The sequence below is a fragment of the Hordeum vulgare genome, chromosome 5H (genome assembly GCF_904849725.1).
Source record: "Hordeum vulgare subsp. vulgare chromosome 5H, MorexV3_pseudomolecules_assembly, whole genome shotgun sequence".
NCBI lineage: Eukaryota > Viridiplantae > Streptophyta > Magnoliopsida > Poales > Poaceae > Hordeum > Hordeum vulgare.
The window spans coordinates 294,892,146-294,917,226 of NC_058522.1; the positions used below are offsets into that span (position 1 = coordinate 294,892,146).

The 25,081-nt window shown below is 45.3% G+C and overlaps 2 protein-coding genes across 10 annotated transcripts; one reads left to right on the forward strand and one right to left on the reverse strand.

The window, feature by feature from the left end:
- Nucleotides 1-4,329: 4,329 nt before the first annotated feature.
- LOC123399999 (DNA-directed RNA polymerases IV and V subunit 5B-like) lies at nt 4,330-10,649 on the forward strand. 9 transcript variants are annotated; one of them, XM_045094393.1, is made up of 6 exons: nt 4,611-4,699; nt 5,406-5,459; nt 5,560-5,740; nt 6,926-7,102; nt 7,498-7,611; nt 8,547-8,937. In XM_045094393.1, exons 3-6 carry the CDS (start codon nt 5,675-5,677, stop codon nt 8,847-8,849), a joined length of 660 nt encoding a protein of 219 aa, XP_044950328.1. In that variant the 5' UTR covers nt 4,611-4,699; nt 5,406-5,459; nt 5,560-5,674; the 3' UTR covers nt 8,850-8,937. The 9 variants fall into 9 exon arrangements, with proteins under 9 accessions (XP_044950322.1, XP_044950323.1, XP_044950321.1 ...); XM_045094387.1 differs by lacking the exons at nt 5,406-5,459; nt 5,560-5,740 and adding an exon at nt 9,039-9,413 and having other exon boundaries at nt 4,330-4,699; nt 8,547-8,721; XM_045094388.1 differs by lacking the exons at nt 5,406-5,459; nt 5,560-5,740 and having other exon boundaries at nt 4,330-4,699; nt 8,547-8,721; nt 8,841-8,957.
- LOC123400001 (two-component response regulator ORR9-like) lies at nt 10,634-12,568 on the reverse strand. The gene is made up of 5 exons (XM_045094396.1): nt 12,252-12,568; nt 12,072-12,163; nt 11,892-11,975; nt 11,683-11,753; nt 10,634-11,161 (listed from the first exon to the last, which is right to left on the reverse strand). The coding sequence occupies exons 1-5, from the start codon at nt 12,358-12,360 to the stop codon at nt 10,783-10,785; spliced, it is 735 nt and encodes a 244-aa protein (XP_044950331.1). The 5' UTR covers nt 12,361-12,568; the 3' UTR covers nt 10,634-10,782.
- Nucleotides 12,569-25,081: the final 12,513 nt, after the last annotated feature.

Sequence of the window (25,081 nt, forward strand, 5' to 3'; positions counted from 1 at the left end):
AAAACGCACATCACCGCCCACAAAAACTTTTGTGTTCTACTCGAGAAGACATCTACGCATGAACCTAGCTCATGATGCCACTGTTGGGGAACGTCGCATGGGAAACAAAAATTTTCCTACGCGCACGAAGACCTATCATGGTGATGTCCATCTACGAGAGGGGATGAGTGATCTACGTACCCTCGTAGACCGTACAGCAGAAGCGTTAGAGAACGCGGTTGATGTAGTGGAACGTCCTCACGTCCCTCGATCCGCCCCGCGAACAATCCCGCGATCAGTCCCACGATCTAGTACCGAACGGACGGCACCTCCGCGTTCAGCACACGTACAGCTCGACGATGATCTCGGCCTTCTTGATCCAGCAAGAGAGACGGAGAGGTAGAAGAGTTCTCCGGCAGCGTGACGGCGCTCCGGAGGTTGGTGATGACCTTGTCTCAGCAGGGCTCTGCCCGAGCTCCGCAGAAACGCGATCTAGAGGAAAAACCGTGGAGGTATGTGGTCGGGCTGCCGTGGAAAAGTCGTCTCAAATCAGCCCTAAAACCTCCATATATATAGGTGGGAGGGAGGGGAGGAGGCAGCCTCAAAACCTAAAGGTTTGGCCGAAATTGGAGGTGGAGGAGTCCTACTCCAATCCTACTTGGAGTAGGATTCCACCTTCCCACTTGGAAACTCTTTCCACCTTGTGTTTTTTCCTTCTCAAACCTTATGGGCCTAAGTGGGAACTTATTCCAGCCCACTAGGGGCTGGTTTATCTCTTCCCATAGCCCATGAGACCCCTTGGGGCGTGACACCCCTCCCGATGGTCCCCGGCACCCCTCCCGGCACTCCCGGTACACTACCGATGAGCCCGAAACTTTTCCGGTAATGCACGAAAACCTTCCGGTAACCAAATGAGGTCATCCTATATATCAATCTTCGTTTCCGGACCATTCCGGAAACCCTCGTGACGTCCGTGATCTCATCCGGAACTCCGAACAACATTCGGTAACCAACCATATAACTCAAATACGCATAAAACAACGTCGAACCTTAAGTGTGCAGACCCTGCGGGTTCGAGAACTATGTAGACATGACCCGAGAGACTCCTCGGTCAATATCCAATAGCGGGACCTGGATGCCCATATTGGATCCTACATATTCTACGAAGATCTTATCGTTTGAACCTCAGTGCCAAGGATTCATATAATCCCGTACGTCATTCCCTTTGTCCTTCGGTATGTTACTTGCCCGAGATTCGATCGTCAGTATCCGCATACCTATTTCAATCTCGTTTATCGGCAAGTCTCTTTACTCGTTCCGTAATACAAGATCCCGCAACTTACACTAAGTCACATTGCTTGCAAGGCTTGTGTGTGATGTTGTATTACCGAGTGGGCCCCGAGATACCTCTCCGTCACACGGAGTGACAAATCCCAGTCTTGTTCCATACTAACTCAACTAACACCTTCGGAGATACCTGTAGAGCATCTTTATAGTCACCCAGTTACGTTGCGACGTTTGATACACACAAAGCATTCCTCCGGTGTCAGTGAGTTATATGATCTCATGGTCATAGGAATAAATACTTGACACGCAGAAAACAGTAGCAACAAAATGACACGATCAACATGCTACGTCTATTAGTTTGGGTCTAGTCCATCACATGATTCTCCTAATGATGTGATCCCGTTATCAAGTGACAACACTTGCCTATGGCCAGGAAACCTTGACCATCTTTGATCAACGAGCCAGTCAACTAGAGGCTTACTAGGGACAGTGTTTTGTCTATGTATCCACACAAGTATTGTGTTTCCAATCAATACAATTATAGCATGGATAATAAACGATTATCATGAACAAAGAAATATAATAATAACTAATTTATTATTGCCTCTAGGGCATATTTCCAACAATCACTAGTGAACATCATGTGACTCCGGTCCATATCACCATCATTGTTTACACCTCCATCATTTATCGCTTTCATTTACTTTTCCGTTGCAATCACTATTACCTTCCCGCTTGTGTTTTGATCCTTTGCAAACTACAAGGCTTGAGAGATTGACAACCTCTCTGTACTCGCTGGGAGCAAAGTTATTTGTTGTGTGTGCAGGTCCACGTATTCTGCTAGCGCCACGGTGGAAGACACCTACTTGTTGAGCCCAGGAGTCCTCCTGGTTCGATAAACCTTACAGTCTCCGTGTAAGGGAAACTTGCTGCTGACTACAACTCCACCTTCCACTTGGGGTAACCAACGAGGGGCGAGAAGTATATCCATGAACTCGTCATCATCACACGCTACCAATCTAGCTTTAAGAGTGTTTTAGACACTATTGTAGCGTCAAAATGCTTTTATATTAGGAAATTGCTTAAATCTAGTCGGATGATTTCCATAACAAACCGACCGCCTCCAATAGAAGACACGTGCCCAACAGGCCCAGCTTAACTCTCCACCTTATCCTATCGTGATGGTTCACCCAGCCGCTGGTCGTCTTCCCCAGCTCCTCTAGTCTCTCTCTCTCTCTCTCTCTCTCTCTCTCTCTCTCGTAGATCCCTCTCTCGATCCAGATCGACGAGGAGCCACTTGTACAACATTGCTCCCTCTCTCCTCCTCCACTTGTCGCCCACCATCGATGCTTGGATTTTGTTGGTACGACGGAGCTCGTGGTGCTGCAAAACGGCGTCCTGGCACGACGTGCTTTTGGTGCTGCGACCCCGCACATCTCGTCGACGTCCGAGGATGCTTCTATGTAACGCTGCTACAGAAGGGGGTCTTCGTGCTGCTAGTTCATGAGGGGGAGGTGACGACCAATGGAGATGCCCCTCTTTTTCCAACAATCCCTATGCTACGACGAAGCTTTTTATGGCCGGCTGGTGCTGCGATGGAGCACTACCGGGGTTGCACGGTGCTCCGCTGGAGCTAAAAATGGAGCCGCACTGTGCTGCCATGTGGTTGCAATGGAGCATCGTCGGTGGTCGTCGGAGTACCGTCAGGCCAGGCCGTGCGATGAGGTTGCATTGGAGCATTGCTGGGTTCGTTGGTGTTGTAGTGGAGCTTCGTTGGAGCACCGTCTAATCAGGCCATGCCGTTCTGCGATGAGTGAGGTTTGAACGGAGCATCTTCGGTTCATCGGCGCTACAATGGAGCTGTGACGGAGCATAGTTGGGCCGCTGTTGCAGTGGAGTGACAAGAAATTGCCGTGGATGGCCACTTTTGTAGCAATGCGCAGTAGCAGCACCGACCGTCGATGATGAAGAGAGGTTGGGGAAGCGATGCGAGATCTGTGGGGAAAGAAAAGCAACAACTGAGATGCATTGTACCCCCTCCGTTCCTAAATATAAGTCTTTTTAAAGGTTTCACTACAAAACTACATACAGATGTATATATGCATAATTTATTTTGTAGATTCATTCATTTTGTTTTGTATCTAACAGCCACGGAGGTGGTTTATGTTTAGGCTCAATCAACAGGATGATTTGTAGTGGTCCCCTTTATATTATGAAATAAGAGGGAGTATATTTTATGGGTAGTACTGGGCGTCGGCGCGTCAGCCCGAACACTCGCGTCGGTCGCAGTGCAGCCGTCAGATTGGGGATCCCTTGACCGTCAGATCTCCTCTCTCGTCCTTAACCTCGAGTCACGAACGCGAGCGCCTCGTCGACCATCCTCGTCCAACGCGCAACGTCGCTCCCCACCCCTCCCCTCTCCCCGCCCCTCGACGGTCGAGGCGTCCTTCTCCCCTCTCGCCGGCCGCCTTCGCCGCCGGTCGCCATCCTTGTAGAGCCAACAAACGCGAGCACCTTATCGGTCGTCCGTTGCAGTTTTTTTCATCAATGGTTGTAGCACTTTATGTCAAATGTTGTAGCATTCCGCTATGACAATGACCGCTTGCAGCTTTTTATATGTCTGATTGCAGCTTTTTTCATGAACGGCTGTAGCATTTTATGTCCACGGTAGTAGCATTTCCGCCATGGTAATGACCGCTTGCAGCTTTTTATATGCTTGGTTTAAGTTTTTTCATCTGGGTTTGAAGTTTTTTCAAATAACCATTGAAGCAATTTTGAATGACATTTGCAACACTTGTATACGCACGGTCCGGCTATGATGGCAGACGAAGAGGATGACGGGCGCACGCTGGATCCGACGATGCGGGCGGCCGACTGGGGCATGGACGGGTGCCCCCTCAGTTATGCGCCCCACCATGCGCAGAAATCGTTCCGCCATGATGAGAGGAGATCGGATCGCGTGCACATTCGGCCGCAGGCGAAAAACGTTTCCATATTTTATTAGGTAAATTTACATGTCAAATTTTAACCAAAATAAGAGGGTCTAGTAAACCCCGACCGAAGGAGTAGGTGGAACAGTTGATGCGCTCCCCCGCAGTTGCCACCCTAGCTGAACGCGGCGGACAGCACGCCCAACGGCGCCGCCGCCTTCGAAGCCCCCGCCCTCGTGATGGAACCCTCGTTCGATGACGTCCCCGAGGTCGTCGACTGGATGTCGTCCATGGTCGACCGTGGCGGCCGCGCGAGCCAGGAGAGCCACCGCCTGTTCCTGGCGCGGCGCACGGCGCTCGAGATGCTGCGGGACCGCGGGTACAGCGTGCCGGAGTCCGAGCTCGCCCGCACGCTCCCGGAGTTCCGCGCGTGGTGGGCTCAGGAGCCCGAGATCGAGCGCCTCTCCTTTTCCACCTTCCTCGCCTCCGACCACTCTGACAAGGTGAGTTTACTGCTCCTTCCCCGGCTATGTGCATCCATATTCATCGCCAATAATTGCTCGTAATTAAGGACCATCTTACAACATCATTGCTCGTTAGCGTGCTAGAGTCCAATTGGCTGGGATAGATGAAGCGATGAACTCTAACCCACACAACACGATCCAGTCGTGGAGCACGGATTAGGAGCGACTTCTCAAGGATTTAGGAGAATAAGGGTAGCAAGAGCTCTCCAATCTCAGGATGATGAGTCTATGTCTTTGGTCTATTGATAGAAATGACAAATGTCCCCCAACGAAGGAAATAGCTGGCCTATTTATATTAGGGACAACCTCCCTGGATTGGTGTTAAAGCGAACTAGCTTTGGGTACCAGCTTAGGTGTGAAACAAAACCAGTTTTGGTGTGAAACTGAACCAGCTTCGGGTATTGATGAGATAGCTTCTAGAGTTCTCCCGTTGGTGTGTGGATGGCTATTCCCGACCAAACATTGTTCGCTGGAGTCGGAACAATGTTTCTTTAGCAGCAAACTTGAGTTCTGGGAATCTTTCCAAGTAGGGGTAGTTAAACTCGTCCAAAACATTGTTTCGCTACCGTCGAAAAATTGTTTCTTCAACAGAATACTTGTTTCCTGGTGAACTTCTGACTTTGTTTCTTCGTCATAAAACATTGTTTTGCATGGACCGAAATGTGGTTGGCCTTCTTCGATATAGCACCTGAGTAAAAACCAACAACAAAGGAGGTGAAGTCACAACCATGTTTTCAAGGTCATATCACAAACTCAAGTTAGCGTTGTCCTGATCATGTATTTGCTTTGCACGGCTTATTGTAATTGGACCTATGATGATTGTTGGTGTGGTGTCAAAGGTTGGAATGTCCTCATCATGGGACCCCCCTCCTTCACCCGTCGCTGGAGCAGCGAGCAGAGGAGTAGGAAACCACGGCCTTGCCGGCTTTCACCAAGAGGAGAAACTGCTTGCCCATGATCTCCTTTTTTCCTGGAGAGAAAGACGGGGTACGGGCAACTTTCTTCATTGACTTGTGTCAGGTGCATGCTGATGTTACTAGGTTTTCAATAGTAGTAGCAGATTGTTGTTCTTGTGGTTCAGACTGTTTAAGGTTATCATCACTCTGCAATACGGGTTTAATTGATATATTCTTGATATTAATATACTCCCTCTATCGAAAAATCACTCTGCAAATGGATGTCTCAATTTAGTATGTATGTACTGAAGTTCAATGCTTACATAACGTGTCTGTCTGTTGGCCGGGGGGGGGGGGGGGGGGTCTAATTAGCGATAATTCATTGAGTTTCGACAGCTACCTTGCGCTGTCGGAACACACCCCACTATGTCAGCAGATTCCGCCCCTGGTTTTGGCCCATGAGTGGCGGTGTTGCCGTCGTCAGCGCCTGAACCAGAGAAAAGAATAAAGATCGGCTTTCAGTTTAGTGATCTGCAACTTTAATCTAACTAAAAAACAAGTTTCAACCATGAGCTTTCACTCGTATTATCTCCACGAGAGAATCAATTTTGAACTCTCACACAAAAATATCAACCAAATGAATCACAATTTCTTACGTGGTGAAGACAAATTCTCAACTTGTTAAAAATGGTATCTCCAACCCCCCCTCCCGCGCGAAGTTTACAATCACTACAAAATTCAACTAAAAGGGGGATTGTAAACACCAAAATAACTGTATACAGCACTCTACCTCATGGCGTCAGCAGCAATTGCTGGGAAAAGAAAGCCCAGATCTGGCCCTCGCCTCGGTGAAAACTAGAGCCCCAGGTCTGCCCCTCGTCTCACCAGCTCCCAGCGCAGACACCAGCGAGAATGGCGGCGTGAACGGGGTGGGACTCGACAGCAGCGAGGATGCGGTACAATGGAAGGAAGTGGCAAGTAACTGTGGTGGCGCTGCTCTGCAGGAAAGGGAAAGAAACACTCGAGATAAATAAGGAGAGAAAAATAAAAGGGAGACGGCCAGGTAAGTGGTGTTGGCGGCAAGTGTTAATGCGGCCGAGGGTGTAGTCATGTGCTCAGAGCTCGTTCACCTGATAATAAATTAGCCTTTTTTTACATATCATATAGGCAAATAGTCGTAAATGAGCATTCTCGCATAGCATATAGTACCGAGTGTTTTTATCTTTTTGCTTTATATTGTTATTGCTTCGAGTTTCTAATTCTTTACGGAGTAACATATAATTTAACTATGGTTTAACTCTTATCTCAGGTGAAAATTCTATTCTGCCCACCAGAACCTGTCAGAATCGCAAATATCCAGGAGATACATGACCAGATCGAAGGAGAGAACTTGTCCAGACTTATTTTGATATTGCTGGGAAAGATAATGCCTAGAGCTAAAGAGTCTGTGAAGGAGAAATTCACATTTAAAGTAGATATTTTTCAGGTTAGTTTTGTATAACTATTCATGGCTTCGTTGAAATGAAAACTATGTAAATGAACGACAGCAGTGACTGTTGTAAGAATAACGACTTGCCATTAAGTAAAGCACATCAACTAATTTGTAGTACATTTTTGTGCATTCAATATTGATGCTTGATGTAGTGTAGCATACTCTATTGGTTTGAATCAGGATCCGGTGTACAAGTTTCTGCAAGTTATTTTCTCAATCTTGAATACTTGTTCATAGTTTCATGACTTCTGTCATGTAAAGCTGATGCTTAATCCCTTGTAGTTTCATCACTTGAGTCATGTACAGTTCATGTTTTACTATACATATATTATGCATGTATTCTACATTATACCCTATATATTCAAACTGATGTGCTCCTCCAACTGAAGGTCAATGAGTTACTGGTTAACATTAGTAAGCATGACCTGAAGCCCAAGCATGAAGTGTTGACTGCAGAAGAAAAGGCCAAGCTCCTGAAATTGTACAATGTAGAGGATTCACAGGTACGTCTATCTGTAATTTATTACTGATTACTAATATGAATTAGGTGGCAGTACTGAATATATTTATTCTAAATTGTTGCAATATCCAAGAAGTTTCTTTTTGGAGAGTCGGATCCATATATCATTTATTTACTATAATTATATTGCCAAACAAGAATTCTTAAGATGGAAGCACATTAAAAATATGTTTTCATAGAATGAAAATGTCTGGGTCCAGCTTTAAGCTTTAAAAGTTTCTGTATTTCTGTTTTTACGAGAACATGCAGTTTTTTTGTTTTCTGGATTCTTTAGCCAGATGAGAACAGTTACCAGGTTGAACCAATATCTGTTATGGAGAAAATATTTTCTAATTGGTAAAACAAAGAGTGACAAACTGTCTGCATGCACAGTCTAGGGGTCATATTCATGTCAGAGTTACGGTGTCTCTCTTCACAAATGGGTATTGCAAAAAATGGTTTAGCAATATTGAGTTGGTGTTTTGAAATTTTTAGATGGTCTTGTTTGATTTATGGTTTATTTATATTACCAGTAGAGTTAAAGCCTTGGTGACTTGTACGATCATGTTTTTGAGTATTATTTACTGGAACTCATGCTATGTACGCAGAACTAATTAACTATTTTCCATGTGAAATATTAGTGATTTGCCACTACAAAGAGTGGTGACCCTTTGCCGTTTTTTAAATCTGCAAGTGCATTGATGATTTTCCACTGGAAAGAGAGAAATAGATGAAAATTTTCACCTTCTCTGTGTCATCCTATCTTCCTTTTTTTCTTTTGCTCGAGATCTGAATGTAAGAATACAATATTTCTCTTTGTCCTCTCCTACCTTTGCTTCTTCCCTACCTCCACATTTTCTCCTAACACAGCCCCCCTCCTGGTCCCCATGCTTGAATACCAAGGAGGGCTTGATATCTCTCTTTCATCGCTTGTGTCAGACGCCCGCCTTGGAATCTCCAAATCTTGATTGGATTATTCTCCTCCATACCTATCCTCAACCCCACTCTCCTAGCGCTATACAATCCCCACCACTGCCACAGCAGGAGGCTGCACAGAAGCGGTGGTGTACTTGTTCATGGACATGGTGGCCTTCATATACATTGGAATCCCAAGGTGCCCAACAGATTCCCCTACCCCTATTTGTCATGAAGCTCCACACTCCCTGCCATGTTTGTGAACCCCAAGCTTGGGAAGGAACTTCACTAACTACTCCCTCCGTTCCTAAATATAAGTCTTTCTAGTGTTTCATTAAAGGATTACATACAGAGCAAAATGCACGAATCTACACTCGAAAATATGTCCATATACATTCGTATGTAGTCTTTTAGTGAAATCTCTAAAAAGACTTATATTTAGGAACGGAGGGGAGTTTTATGGCAGGTGGCAGGGCATTTCTGTGATCAATGTGTCGTACTATATGCAAGCTGCAGGGCTGTTCAAAGCTGGGTTTGCCAGCTGGTTAACTCTCCAGTTGAAGATGCAAGAATGACAAGAAGAGAAGGCACATGAGTTAAAAGAGCTCTTTTATGTAATGGGTTGGGCAAAAATGGGGTTGAACAGGCTATCGGGAGGGTGATGTTGGGAGCTGGCTTGGAGAATGAAGGATAGGGCTAGAGGAAGGGAGAGAGTAGGTCAGTTGGAGGTGGAAGAGGATAAAACGTTGGAGTTGTATCTCATCTTCTCTCTTTGTAGTGGCAAATCCTCAATTGCGAATTTGCAAACGGCAAATCACCAATCACCATGTATTTTCCCCTTTTTTTGTGGGGTCAAGTGTTTCATGCTAGAACAGTGATGTTATTTTTTCATTCTTACTGGTGTTGCAAGTTCTTTCCCCAGTGCGAAAGTCGCTATGTGAACTATGTAACCATTTTTTTTGTTACGTCTTGCTGGATGTCACTATTTCCTCCAGAGAACAGCCCGGTCTGGCTGTTGCCTATTGGCCTGCATGTTAGTTCCTAGTATGTACTTGGTAGGGGCTAGGGTTCTACCAGGTCTCGGACGTAGGTTGTAGGGGTGGAAGTGCGGGCTGCGAGGTTGGGGACGCCGGCGCCGGCGGTTGGGCGCCGTCGCGGCGTGAGAGAGAGAGAGAGAGGCGGCTAGGGTTTGGGGCTCTCGTCTCCTGAGGGAGACGACAACAGAATATACTGTTTATTGTCTGATTAATATCGAAGGGGTACATGTGTTTATAAAGGAGGACAACCTCCACTAAACCCTAGATAACTTGGACTCTAACTTGGACTCTAATATAACTTGAACTCTAGTATAACTTGGACTTCTAAGATAGGTAAGATAACTTGGGCTAAGCCCGTAAGTAACCCTGCCCATTGGGCCTCCTCCGTTGGTACGTTGTACCGGTCATAACAGTACTTGTATGTGATGATGGAGACCATTGATAAATTTTACCATCCTGAGCACTTGCGTCTCATATCATGCCGATAATTTTATGATTTGCCACATTTTTTGCCAGGTTGCCATATTATTTGTGTGCTTATTTGGTTTTTGTTTAAACTAGAACTTTAATATATTATCCAGTTCAAGATGTTTAGTATTTCCACACACCAACTGATTGTGCTGTTACCATAAAAGAATTGAAGATAAGTATATTAATGTCTTATAGTCATCATTGGCCATACCTCATTATCCTTTTATCTGCCTGTTGGATTACTCACATGCCTAAAATGCCAAACTGCATTTGTTATTAGCTTCTTTTTGCATGAATCTTCAATTTTTTTAAAATCAACATCTAGTTATTATATAGTTATTTTTAACCACAGTTTTACTAAAAATGGTGCTGTTATCTTTCAGCTCCCTCGCATGCTAGAGACTGATCCTGTTGCTCGGTACTATGGCCTTGGCAAGGGAACCGTGCTTAAAGTTACATATGACAGTGAGCTTACCGGGAAACATGTGACATACAGATGTATTTTCTGAGGGCTACGTGTGTTTCCATGGATGAAAGCTGTAGCAAGCTGTTTGTAAAATCGTGTTAGCTCTATGTTGATTACACCGAGCATGGTCGATTGGATTGGATTCAAGCAGTATCCGTTCACGGATTCCGTTCTTTTTTGCAAACTAGAGCTAGCATAGGTTTTACATACAAATCAGTTGTCAAAAACCCGAGTAAGATGAAGAACCAAGAAAGGAAAGATTGGCTGTCAAATAATCTTTCTTCAGCTAACTGTGGTTTGGTCTGCTTGTCTTGGGTAAAATTTCGCCATCTGCCGCCTTTCTCTTGCGGATGTTGCTGCTATCACCGCTGCTGTTATCCGTGGGGTTACTGCTGCTGATGGTATCGCTGCTGCTGTGATCCATGGGATTACTGCTGTTGATGGTATCGCTTGTGCTGTGATCCGTGGGGTTACTGCTGCTAATGGTGATGGTATCTCTGCTGCTGCTGTTGTTTGTGGGGTTGGTATCGCTGTTGCTTAGCAGGTCTTGGTCCTCGTGGGAGTGCTCCTTGCATCTGCTTTTCATTATATGGGGCTTGAGCTTGCTCATGTCTGATAGCCGTACTGGTTTCAGGAAGAACTCATTTGCTCCTTCCTCCAGGCATCTGATTCAGAACAAACAAGACCATAATTGTCAGAGTTCATTCTAAGTTCCTGCTATATTCTAAGATAGCTTTATTTATGTCCATATGTTTGGGGTTCTACTCCATTTGCGCAGATAAAAATAGACAAGTGGCAGTCGTGAGTTGTCTTCAACGATAACCCTTTCTACATAGAGATGATGGACTCAAAAGGTCGACAGCCGTATCAATCCATATCTTTACTATTTATTTGACACAAAATATTTCAAGATAGAATATTATTAAGACGAGGTGAGCTGGGTGGGGTGTGGGGTTTGTTCCTTTGTTAGAAGGCATGTATGTGACGCCAACTCAATAAAGGATTCTGAGAGATCTTGGTGTCTAGTTTTGTTCAAGGCCTATCAAACATGTCCTAATAACAGATGTGACTATCAGAATCTTTTCTAGCGGTGGTTCAGCTAGAAATAAAGTTTCTAAATCAGGATCGTCAGTAATCAGTCTGGTTTCCAAATCAAACAAGATTCTGAGTCCTTAACTGTGCTCACCTGTTAATTCTGGAAGGTATGTTCTCCGATGACATGATCACAACCGGGATGTCCCTGAAAGACGACGACTCCTGATTCAACAAAAACCAGATGGAGACTCTTCAGGCTTTGAGTAGACCAAATCAAACCAACTAGCAAGAAGTTTTTTCTTCTTTTTGCGGGAATAGAAGAAGATTTCATTCAGGTAAAAAGAAGGGGTGGGTGGGTACCTTGATCTTCTTGAGCAGATCGTATCCTGTCATCCCAGGCATGCAGTAGTCAGTGATGATGAGGTTCACGTTCACCTCGACGTCCTGCTCAGGACCAAACCCAGAATTAATCAAATCAGAAACAGTTTGAGAGCACCGGTACTGTGGCTGCGGCGCATGATAAACCATCTATCTACTTACCAGCTGGTCCGCATGGACAGAGGAAATGGAGGCGTCCTCGGCATGGAGCCCCAAGAACTGGAGAGCCTTGGTCCCAGAATCCACAGTGGTAACTGCAGAAACAAAGAGAGACTCTGCCTCAGATGCCATGCCATGGCAGGAAACACAACTTGCTATGCTGCAAATGAAATTGATGAGTACCTTGGAACGAAGATGTCTTGAGGAGCCTCTCGATGAGCTTCCTGTCAAGGACGCTGTCATCCACGGCCAAGACATGGAACGGAGCCTCTGCGATCGCCGCCACCGCCATCGGAGAAGATAGAGAGCGTGTGTTTTGTGTGATGGAGGAGGTGGATGCTAGAGGAGAAAGCAAGAGTGGTAGAGGAAAGGCAGGCGGTGTGTGCGCTTGGCATGAGCTCCTTCCTCCTTTGCTTTGCTTTCCAGGGGCGTGTGGGTGGGGTGGAGCTTATATGCATCCGAAGCACATGAAAAAGGATTCCGGGGAGATATGATTATGAGGGTGGGGAGGAAAAGTGGGTGGAGAAAACAAGTGTGATGACCAAAGGAAATCCCGCCTCATGGAAAGCAAGATCCGGGCCAGATTTCCTCCAAATCTTGCCATGAATTGACTCCACGATAGAATAGACCTGGCAGGCCCATCAGCCACAGCAAAGCCATGGCCCACCATCTTCTCTTGTTCCCTTTCTTTCTTTCTTTCTGGCTTGTCCTCTTGCTTGCTCGGCTGACCTGAAAGGAAGATTTGGGTCGTTTCCGGCGATTTGGTAAAGACGGAAAAAGATGAGGAGATCTTCCACAGGTCAGGTGTGTGTGACCTTGCGGTTTGATGCGCATCCATCTGATCTGTTGGTTTTTCTTTTCTCCTTCCCTGTATGAAATCTGTTGGTGGCACATCACTAGTTGGTTCCTGCCCGGTGCAGACGTCTTCCGACCAGCTGCGAGTTACGTGGCTCCACATAGCAAGCCCCCAAGCAGTCTGTATGTGGTGTTGCCAAAAATGCTACATCTACGGCCTTATTACAGAGATTTTACGAACCTTTCAACCAACTAAACTTGCCCCCCATCCCTCCTGATTTTCGGGGGGTGGGACCCTCCCTCCCCGTTTGATTCAATCACAGATTGACACCTTAAATTTATCCCGTAATAGGCTTGTAAGAGTCCTAGACGTAGCATTGCTCGTGGTGTTGCTAATCTGTGGCAGTTCACTTGAATCATGTTTCCTTTTTTTTCTTTTTTATTTAACCCGCAAAAAAAAAGAATCATGTTTTTTTTAACTCTTTGTAGTGAACAAACATAGCAAATCTGACGGCTCGGGATGGCAATTAATGTTGTTGCGAGTATGGAAATTTCTTCAGCAGATTGTATCTTGAAAGGGTGTGGGCGATGATGTTTCGTTACAAGTGTGATGTCGGATTTTTTAGCATGGCAAATCCTTGCCGTGCTCAGTTTTTTTTTGCCAGGACTTGATATGTTTGTTCAAGTCAAAGATTAAGAATAGAATAGCTGCTAACTGAAGTCAGCATACCTGAGCTAGCCACCCTAGTACAGTAGAACATAAAAAATCAGGTTGGCAGTTTGCATATCCCCGGATTGGGAGTTGCCATGTCTTCTCTCGACTCTGAAGTTGCAGACTTGCAGTAGCAGCACCGCCCCGCGCCGCACCAACTTGGATACCGTCCTGACCCGACGATCGATGGATTCCCCCACCAAATCCCCAACACGATCGCATCGCATCCCATCCCATCCCGCGAGGCGATCGGAAGCCGAAGCGGTTCGAGGATCCGGGCGCGTGGGCCTCGTGATATCGTGTCGCTTTCCACCCCCGCCCCGCGACCATCTGCTTCTTAGTACTGCCGGGGATCGCGTCGTATCCGCTGCCGATCGCCCCGAAAGCGCCGTTTCCCTGTGATGTGATGTGATGTGCCGCGATGCGCCATGCCATGGGCTGATTGGGTGGGCGTCGTGGCCAGTTCGTTGCAAGTGGGAGCGCAAGCGCGCGGGAGATTCTGTATCGTCGCGTGCGTAAGTGCTGCGACGTCGACGCGTGGTACGGTACAGCCAACTGTTCGCAGGTGCGCACACCGGGGATTCTGCGCCGTGTCCGTGTGTGACTCTCTGTGTGTTTCCTTTTCTTCCTTTTCTGCTTTCCCTAAAAAAAATTCTTTAAAGTTAGGATACTGATCTGTGCTGACGCGTCGGCCAAAACTTTTGATCGGTCGCATGCGAGCCGTCACATTGAATCTTATTTGACCGTTAGATCTATCCATGCAGCAAAAATTCTCGATGGTAGCAAAAACAAACAGCGATGTAGGAAATTTCGGTCATGAATACAACAAAGACATGGTTATAGAAAAAAAAATCAACGTCGTCGTAACTAAAAAACGAAGTTGATGATGCGCGGTAGCAAAATAAAATATGGGTTGTAGTAAAACAATCCGATAAACTCGGGTTGCAACTCTGACGATCGTGTATGTACCTTTTTTTAGTGAACAACTGTAGCAAAAATTGATAACGGTTGTAACAAAAATCAAACCGGTTGCAGCGGAAAAAAAATGGTCGTCGCCGTCGCAGCTCCGCCATCATGGATGTAGCAAATTCCGTCGTCGGTAGTAGCAAAAAATTACCAAGGGTTGTAGCAAAACAGAAAAAATGGTCGTCGCCGTCGCAACTCCGCCACTATGGATATAACAAAATTCATGTCGGTAGTAGCAAAAAAATGATAACAGTTGCAGCAAAAAATGACGCCTCGTAGCAGAGGAAGGGGGGGGGGGTGTCCCTCGCACGACCCGCACGGGACCACCGCTGGGAAACGTTTCCCTTAAACTTATGTGTCGGAAACTGTGTGTCCAGTTTTCGTGGTTGACGGGCTCTGCGCGAGTTGTAAAATGGACAAAATTGATTTATTGACGTACTAAATTCACAAAATAAATCCCGCGTCATTTTTTACCCTTTTATATAGCGCCCGATAGTCAGGTGCCACACTCTACAGTGTAGCACCGGACTGACGAACGCCACACCTCCAACCACGTTCGCATCCGAGCTCAGGCCTGGTGTAACGACTAAGATGCGGTCATTTCCTATTTAGGGGGCGATGCCCCAAAAGAGAAAGAAGCGCATCTAAGCGTTTCACAAGCGAGATAAACATAGCACATACATAATTTAAGATTGACAAATAGGGCATTCATTTGCCATCTCACATAGATAATATTAGAGTTACATCCACACATTTATTCAGACAAGGTAGTTCTGCTACGGACTACATAACACAAGGAAAAGGCTATGCTATCCCGAATGCTTGCCCACGATCACGACCACGACCCCAGTCTTCTGGATAGTTCACGTACAGACGGTCGTTCTCCTCATCGTACTGCCACGCCAGCTGCGTGCCATCTGGATCACCTGCGTCGGGCGTACCTGTACCTGTTGGGGTGTTGTAGTAAATGGTGAGCCACGGAGACTCAGCAATCGATGACCTTGGTAGCGAAACTAGTCAAGTTATTAGGTGAGGAAGGTTTAGTGTTTAGGTTGCTGCATCCTAAGCATTTATGGTGGCTAACTTACGAAGAACAGGGATATAGATATGGCGGTCTACGCGAGCGGTCGAAGACTAGGTGAGCACTAAGTGATCCCGAATACCTACTTACGTCAAGCATAACCCCACCGTGTTCCCGATCGAAGAGGGGTCTTCGAAGGGGACAGTCACAGTTGCGCACACAGTTGGCAGTTTTATTAGAGTTAGTTCAAGTTATCTATCACCGGATGTTAACAAATAATCCATGTTGCCACATAACCGTGGGCACGGCTTTCCGAAAGATTAAACCCTGCAGGGGTTCTCCAACTAGTCCATCACAAACGGTCACGGGCCGCAAAGTAATCCTCTATCACGAATCTCGTGATCTCGTCAGATTCCTTAGAGGGAAAACCTCAACTCTGGGGAGGACCATAGTTTCACCGGGACTCCTATACGCAAGATAGATCGCTAAGGTAAGACAAGACTAGCAGGACCTCCCGTCGTGTCGACGACCCCGATAAGAGCCGCGTATCTCAGTCTCAGGACACGACGGATGGAACTAGCTACGAGAACCAAACCTCAAGTTTCCTTGTGGTGGCCCCGCAGGCAGACCAGTTTGGACCAACACTCATGAGGAGCACTGGCCCGAGGTGTTGATTAAAATCCTCGAGGTAGCTATTCCCTATGCAAATTATTATTAGGTGATTAGCAAATTAAAACCAATGTTGGGTCCTGCCGGACAAGTCTTAACACTACACGATTTATCAAGGGGGTCCCCATAACAACCCCGAACGTGTTAGGAGCGATCAGTTATGGAATCAAACACCGGTAGACGGAAACTAAGGCGGCAATAACGGAACAAATCACCTGGTAAAAGGCTAGGCCTTCCGTTATTTACCAAGTATATAGGTGCACTAAATAAATAGCAGTTTAAGTATAATGATATCAAAATACTCATGTTATCACATGAGACAACTAGCACCTGCAACTAGCAAATCTATCATTAGAAGCTGAGCAAGCCTACTTAGCCATACAACATTAGCTAGGAGGGGAAGGTGTTTGGGTTTCATGGCAATATCAGGAGGCAATTATATCAAGTGGTAGGCAGCGAGCATATTGTTGGGGAACGTCGCATGGGAAACAAAAAAATTCCTACGCGCACGAAGACCTATCATGGTGATGTCCATCTACGAGAGGAGATTTGGATCTACGTACCCTTGTAGATCGCACAGCAGGAAGCGTTAAAAAACGTGGTTGATGTAGTGGAACGTCCTCACGTCCCTCGATCCACCCCGCGAACCGTCCCACGAACCGTCCCGCGATCCGTCCCACGATCCGCTCCGATCTAGTGCCGAACGGACGACACCTTCGCGTTCAACACACGTATAGCTCGACTATGATCTCGGCCTTCTTGATCCAGCAAGCAAGACGGAGAAGTAGATGAGTTCTCCGGCAGCGTGACGGCGCTCCGGTGGTGGTGAAGGATCTACTCCTGCAGGGCTCTGCCCGAGCTCTGCAGAAATATGATCTAGAGGAAAAACTGTGGTGTTTGTGGTCGGGCTGCCGTGGCAAAAGTTGTCTCAAATCAGCCCTAAAACTCCACTATATATAGGATGGAGGGAGGGGAGGAGGCAGCCTCAAAACCTCAAGGTTTGGCCGAAATTGGAGGTGGAGGAGTCCTACTACAATCCTACTTGGAGTAGGATTCCACCTTCCCACTTGGAAACTCTTTCCACGTTGTGTTTTTTCCTTCTCAAACCTTATGGGAACTTATTCCAGCCCACTAGGGGCTGGTTTATCTCTTCCCATAGCCCGTGAGACCCCTTGGGGCATGACACCCCTCCCGATGGTCCCCGGCACCCCTCCCGGCATTCCCGGTACACTACCGATGAGCCCGAAAGTTTTCCGGTAATGCACGAAAACCTTCCGGTAACCAAATGAAGTCATCCTGTATATCAATCTTTGTCTCCGGACCATTCCGGAAACCCTCGTGACGTCTGTGATCTCATCCGGGAATTCGAACAACATTCGGTAACCACACATATAACTCAACTATACTAAAACATCATCGAACCTTAGGTGTGCAGACCCTGCGGGTTCGAGAACTATGTAGACATCCCCCGAGGTACTCCTCGGTCAATATCCAATAGTGGGACCTGGATGCCCATATTGGATCCTACATATTCTCCAAAGATCTTATCGGTTGAACCTCAGTGTCAAGGATTCATATAATCCGCATGTCATTCTCTTTGTCCTTCGGTATGTTACTTGCCCGAGATTCAATCGTCGGTATCCGCATACCTATTTCAATCTCGTTACCAGAAAGTCTCTTTTCTCGTTCCGTAATACAAGATCCTGTGACTTACACTTAGTCACATTGCTTGCAAGGCTTGTGTGTGATGTTGTATTACCGAGTGGGCCCCGAGATACCTCTCCGTCACACGGAGTGACAAATCCCAGTCTTGATCCATACTAACTCAACGGACACCTTCGGAGATACCTGTAGAGCACCTTTATAGTCACCCAGTTACGTTGCGACGTTTGATGCACACAAGGTATTCCTCTGGTGCCAGTGAGTTATATGATCTCATGGTCATAGGAACAAATACTTGACACGCAGAAAACTATAGCAATAAAACGACACGATCAATATGCTACGTTCATAGTTTGGGTCTTGTCCATCACATGATTCTCCTAATGATGTGATCCCGTTATCAAGTGACAACACTTGTCTATGGTTAGGAAACCTTGACCATCTTTGATCAACGAGCTAGTCAACTAGAGGCTTACTAGGGACAGTGTTTTGTCTATGTATCCACACATGTATTTGTGTTTCCAATCAATACAATTATAGCATGGATAATAAACAATTATCACGAACAAAGAAATATAATAATAACTAATTTATTATTGCCTCTAGGGCATATTTCCAACAGTCTCCCACTTGCACTAGAGTCAATAATCTAGTTCACATCACCATGTGATTTTAACGAATCCAACACCCATATAGTTCCGGGGTCTGATCACGTCTTGCTCGTAAGAGAGGTTTTAGTCAATGGTTCTGAGCCTTTCAGATCCATGTGAGCTTTACAAATCTTTATGTCATCTTATAAATGCTGCTACTACGTGCTATTCGGAAATATTCCAAATATCTACTCTACCATACGAATCCGTTTTACTACTCAGAGTTATTCGGATTAGTGTCAAAGCTTGCATCGATGTAACCCTTTACGGCAAACTCTTTAACCACCTCCATAATCGAGAAAAATTCCTTAGTCCAATAGTTACTAAGGATAACTTTGACCGCTGTTTTAGTGACTCAATCATGTATCACTCTCTGTACGTCTTAACAGACTTGTGGTAAGGCACACATCAGGTGCAGCACACATCATGGCATACTTTAGAGTCTACGGCTAAAGCATAGGGGACGACCTTCGTCCTTTCTCTTTCTTCTGCCGTGGTCAGGATTTTTAGTCTTACTCAAATTCACACCTTACAACACAACCAAGAACTCCTTCTTTGCTGATCTATTTTGAACTCCTTCAAAAACTTGTCAAGGTATGCATTTCATTTGAAAGTTCTGTTTCAGCATTTTGATCTATCTCCATAGATCTTGATGCTTAATGTTTTAAGTAGCTCTATCCAGGTCTTCCTTTGAAAACCCCCTTTCAAACAACCTTTACGCTTTACATAAATTCTACATTACTTCTGATAAACAATATGTCAACCACATATACTTTATCAGAAAAACTATAGTGCTCCCACTCACTTCTTTGGAAATACAAGTTTTTCATAAACCTTGTACAAACCCAAAAGCTTTGATCACCTCATCAAAGCGTATATTCCAACCCTGAGATGCTTGCACCAGTCCATAAAAGGATCGCTGGAGCTTGCATACTTGTTAGTGTCCTTAGGATCGACAAAACCTTCTGATTGTATCACATACAATCTTTCCTCAAGGAAACCATCGAGGAAACCATGTTTTGTCTTCCTATGTGCAATATTTCACAAATAATGCAGCAACTACTAACATAATTCCAATAGACTTTTAGCATCGCTACGAGTGAGAAAGTCACATCATAGTCAACTCTTTGATCTTGTCGAAAACATCTTTGCGACAAGTCGAGCTTTTCTTAATAGTGACTTATCACCATCATCGTCTGTCTTCCTTTTAAAGATCCATCTTTAATTAATAGTCTTACTACCATCAAGTAGTTCTTCCAAAGTCTACACTTTGTTTTATACATGGATCCTCTCTCGGATTTCATGGCCTCTAGCCATTTGTCGGAATCCAGGCCCACCATTGCTTCTCCATAACTCGTAGGTTCATTGTTTCTCAACAACATGACCTCCAAGACAGGGTTACCGTACCACTCTGTAGTAGTACGCGACCTTTGTTGACCTACGAGGTTTGTAGTAACTTGGTCCGAAGCTCTAATGATCACTACCATCAGCTTCCACTTCAATTGGTGTAGGCACCACAGGAACAACTTCCTGCGCCCTGCTACACACTGGTTGAAGTGACGGGTCAATAACCTCATCAAGTTCCACCACTCTCCCACTCAACTCTTTCGAGAGAAACCTTTCCTCGAGAAAGGATCCGTTTCTAGAAACAAACACTTTGCTTACGGATCTGAGATAGGAGATGTATCCAACCGTTTTGGATATCCTATGAAGATGCATTTATCCGCTTTGGGTTCGAGCTTATCAGACTGCAACTTTTCACATCAGCATCGCAGCCCCTAACTTTCAAGATACGACAACTTAAGTTTCTCCAAACCATATTCTATACTGTGTCATCTGAACGGAAATACGTGGTGCCCTATTTAAAGTGAATGCGGTTGTCTCTAATGCATAACCCATAAACGATAGTGGTAGTTCTATAAGAGACATCATAGTATGCACCATATCAAAATAGGGCGTGGCTATGACGTTCAGACACATCATCACACTATGGTGTTCCAGGTGGCATGAATTGCGAAATAATTTCCACATTTGTCTTAACTGTGTACCAAAAACTCGTAACTCAGATATTCATCTCTATGATCAGATCGTAGACAGTTTATCCTATTGTCACGACGATCTTCACTCTAAAATAACTTTGAAATTTTCAATATTCCGGACTTGTGATTCATCAAGTAAATACTCCTGTATCTACTCAAATCGTCAGTGAAGTAAGAACATAACGATATCCAATGCGTGCCTCAACACTTATTGGACTGCACACATCAAAAATGTATTACTCCCAACAAGTTACTCTCTTGTTTCATGTGGCATGATTTGCATGTATCAAGTGATTCAAAATCAATTGAATCCAAACGATCCATCCGCATGGAGTTTCTTCATGCGTTTATACCAACAGGTATAGTTTGCATGTCTCAAACGTTTCAAAAATGAGTGAGTACAAAGATCCATCAGCGTGGAGCTTCTTCATGCATTTTACACCAACATGACTCAAGCGGCAGTGCCACAAGTAAGTGGTACTATCATTATTACTTTGTATCTTTTGGCACCCATATTATGAACATGTGTATCACTACGATCGAGATTCAATAAACCATTGAAGGTAATTATTCAAGCAAATAGAATAACCATTATTCTCTTTAAATGAATAATCATATTGCAATAAACACGATCCAATCATGCTCATGCTCAACGCAAACACCAAATAACAATTATTTAGGTTCAACACCAATCCCGATGGTAGAGGGAGCGTGCGATGTTTTGATCACATCAACCTTGGAAACACTTCCAACACGTATCGTCACCTCGCCTTTAGCTAGTCTCCGTTTATTCTGCGGCTTTTATTTCGAGTTACTAATCACTTAGCAACCGAACCGGTATCTAATACCCTCGTGCTACTAGGAGTACTAGTAAAGTACACATCAATATCTTGTATATCAAATATACATCTTTCGACTTTGCCAGCCTTCTTATCTATCAAGTATCTAGGGTAGCTCCGCCTCAGTGACCGTTCCCCTCATAACAGAAGCACTTAGTCTCGGGTTTGGGTTCAGTCTTGGGTTTCTTCATTAGAGCAGCAACTGGTTTGCTGTTTCATGCAGTATCCCTTCTAGCCCTTGCCCTTCTTGAAACTAGTGGTTTTACTAACCATCAACGATTGATGCTCCTTCTTGATTTCTACTTTCGCAGTGTCAAACATTGCGAATCGCTCAAGTATTATCATATCTATCCTTGATTTGTTTATAGTTCATCACGAAGCCCTAGCAGCTTAGTGGCAGTGACTTTGGAGAACCATCACTATCTCATCTGGAAGATTAACTCCCACTTGATTCAAGCGATTGTTGTACTCAGACAATATGAGAACATGCTCAACGATTTGAGCTTTTCTCCTTTACTTTGTAGGCAAAGAATCTTGTCGGAGGTCTTATACCTCTCAACAAGGGCACGAGCATGAAATATCAATTTCATCTCTTTGAACATCTCTTATGTTCTGCGATGTTTTCAAAACGTCTTCGGTGCCTTGCTTCTAAGCCATTAAGTATTGCACACTGAACTATTATGTAGTCATCAAAGACGTGTATGTCAGATGTTCGCAACATCCACAGACGACGCCCGAGGTGCAGCACACCGAGTGGTGCATGAAGGACATAAGCCTTCTGCACAGCAATGAGGACAATCCTCAGTTTTACGGACTCAGTCCGCAAAGTTGCTACTATCAACTTTCAACTAAATTTTCTCTAGGAAGATATAAAAACAGTAGAGCTATAGCGCAAGATACATCGTAATTCGCAAAGACCATTAGACTATGTTCATGATAATTAGTTCAATTAATAATATTACTTAAGAACTCCCACTCAAAAAGTAAATCTCTCTAGTCATTTGAGTGGTACATGATCCAAATCCACTATCTCAAGTCCGATTGTCACGTGAGTCGAGAATAGTTTCAGTGGTAAGCATCTCTATGCTAATCATATCAACTATACGATTCATGCTCGACCTTTCGGTCTCTTGTGTTCCGAGGCCATGTCTGCACATGCTAGGATCGTCAAGTTTAACCCGAGTGTTCCACATGTGCAACTGTTTTGCACCCGCTGTATGTGAACGTTGAGTCTATCACACTCGATCATCACGCGGTGTCTCGAAACGGCAAACTGTAGCAACGGTGCACAGTCGGGGAGAACACAATTTCGTCTTGAAATTTTAGTGAGAGATCACCTCATAATGCTACTGTCGTTCTAAGCAAAATAAGGTGCATAAAAGGATTAACATCACATGCAATTCATAAGTGACATGATATGGCCATCATCATGTGCTTCTTGATCTCCATCACCAAAGCACCGGCACGATCTTCTTCTCACCGGCGCCACACCATGATCTCCATCAACGTGTCGCCATCGGGGTTGTCTTTTTTACTTATGCTATTACTACTAAAGCTACGTCCTAGCAATATAGTAAACGCACCTGCAAACACAAACGTTAGTTTAAAGACAACCCTATGGCTCCTGCCGGTTGCCGTACCATCGATATGCAAGTCGATATTAACTATTACAACATGATCATCTCATACATCCAATATATCACATCACGTCATTGGCCATATCATATCACAAGCATACCCTGCAAAAACAAGTTAGACGTCCTCTAATTGTTGTTTTCATGTTTTACGTGGGTGCTATGGGTATCTAGTAGATCGCATCTTACTTACGCAAAAACCACAACCGAGATGTGCAAATTGCTATTTAACCTCTCCAAGGACCGCCTCGGTCAAAACCAATTCAACTAAAGTTGAAGAAACTGACACCCGCCAGTCATCTTTATGCAACGATGTTGCATGTCAAGCGATGAAACCAGTCTTTCGTAAGCGTACGAATAATGTCGGTCCGGGCCGCTTCAATCCAACAATACCGCCGAATCGAGAAAAGACTAAGGAGGGCAGAAAATCGAACATCACCGTCCACAAAACCCTTTGTGTTCTACTCAAGATTACATCTACGCATGAACCTTGCTCTGATACCACTGTTGGGGAACGTCGCATGGGAAACAAAAAATTTCCTACGCGCATGAAGACCTATCATGGTGATGTCCATCTACAAGAGGAGATTTGGATCTACGTACCCTTGTACATCGCACAATAGGAAGCGTTAAGAAACATGGTTGATGTAGAGGAACGTCCTCACGTACCTCGATCCGCTCCGCGAACCGTCCCACAAACCGTCCCGCGATCCGTTCCACGATCCGCTCCGATCTAGTGCCGAACGGACGAAACCTCCGCGTTCAGCACACGTACAACTCGACGATGATCTCGGCCTTGTTGATCCAGCAAGCAAGACGGAGAAGTAGATGAGTTCTCCGGCAGCGTGACGGCGCTCTGGTGGTGGTGAAGGATCTACTCCTGCAGGGCTCTGTCCGAGCTCCGCAGAAATACGATCTAAAGGAAAAACCGTGGTGTTTGTGGTCGGGCTGCCGTGGCAAAAGTTGTCTCAAATCAGCCCTAAAACTCCACTATATATAGGAGGGAGGGAGGGGAGGAGGCAGCCTCAAAACCTCAAGGTTTGGCCGAAATTGGGGGTGGAGGAGTCCTACTCCAATCCTACTTGGAGTAGGATTCCACCTTCCCACTTGGAAACTCTTTCCACCTTGTGTTTTTTCCTTCTCAAACCTTATGGGCCTTAGTGGGAACTTATTCCAGCCCACTAGGGGCTGGTTTATCTCTTCCCATAGTCCATGATACCCCTTGGGGCGTGACACCCCTCCCGATGGTCCCTGGTACCCCTCCCGGCACTCCCGGTACACTACCGATGAGCCCGAAACTTTTCCGGAAATGCACGAAAAGCTTCCGGTAAGCAAATGAAGTCATCCTATATATCAATCTTCGTCTCCGAACCATTCCGGAAACCCTTGTGACGTTCGTGATCTCACCCGGGACTCCGAACAACATTCGGTAACCACACATATAACTCAACTATACTAAAACATCATCGAACCTTAAGTGTGCAGACCCTGCGGGTTCGAGAACTATGTAGACATGCCCCGAGGTACTCCTTGGTCAATATCCAATAGCGGGACCTGGATGCCCATACTGGATCCTACATATTCTCCGAAGATCTTATCGGTTGAACCTCAGTGTCAAGGACTCATATAATCCGTATGTCATTCCCTTTGTCCTTCGGTATGTTACCTGCCCGAGATTCGATCGTCGGTATCCGCATACCTATTTCAATCTCGTTACCGGCAAGTCTCTTTACTCGTTCCGTAATACAAGATCCCGTGACTTACACTTAGTCACATTGCTTGCAAGGCTTGTGTGTGATGTTGTATTACTGAGTGGGCCCCGAGATACCTCTCCGTCACACGGAGTGACAAATCCCAGTCTTGATCCATACTAACTCAACGAACACCTTCGGAGATACCTGTAGAGCACCTTTATAGTCACCCAGTTACGTTGCGATGTTTGATGGACACAAGGTATTCCTCTGGTGCCAGTGAGTTATATGATCTCATGGTCATAGGAACAAATACTTGACACGCAGAAAACTAT

What these genes read in the sequence shown, in the direction of transcription:
- LOC123400001 (XM_045094396.1), bottom strand. Translation starts at nt 12,360, where the DNA reads ATGGCGGTGGCGGCGATCGCAGAGGCTCCGTTCCATGTCTTGGCCGTG. An exon ending in CAAGACATCTTCGTTCCAAG is followed by an intron (nt 12,164 to 12,251) that starts GTACTCATCAAT and finishes TTGTTTCTGCAG; the next exon opens with TTACCACTGTGGATTCTGGG. An exon ending in ATCTGCTCAAGAAGATCAAG is followed by an intron (nt 11,754 to 11,891) that starts GTACCCACCCAC and finishes TTGTTGAATCAG; the next exon opens with GAGTCGTCGTCTTTCAGGGA.
- LOC123399999 (XM_045094386.1), top strand. Translation starts at nt 4,436, where the DNA reads ATGGAACCCTCGTTCGATGACGTCCCCGAGGTCGTCGACTGGATGTCG. An exon ending in CCTCCGACCACTCTGACAAG is followed by an intron (nt 4,700 to 6,925) that starts GTGAGTTTACTG and finishes CTCTTATCTCAG; the next exon opens with GTGAAAATTCTATTCTGCCC. An exon ending in TTAAAGTAGATATTTTTCAG is followed by an intron (nt 7,103 to 7,497) that starts GTTAGTTTTGTA and finishes CTCCAACTGAAG; the next exon opens with GTCAATGAGTTACTGGTTAA.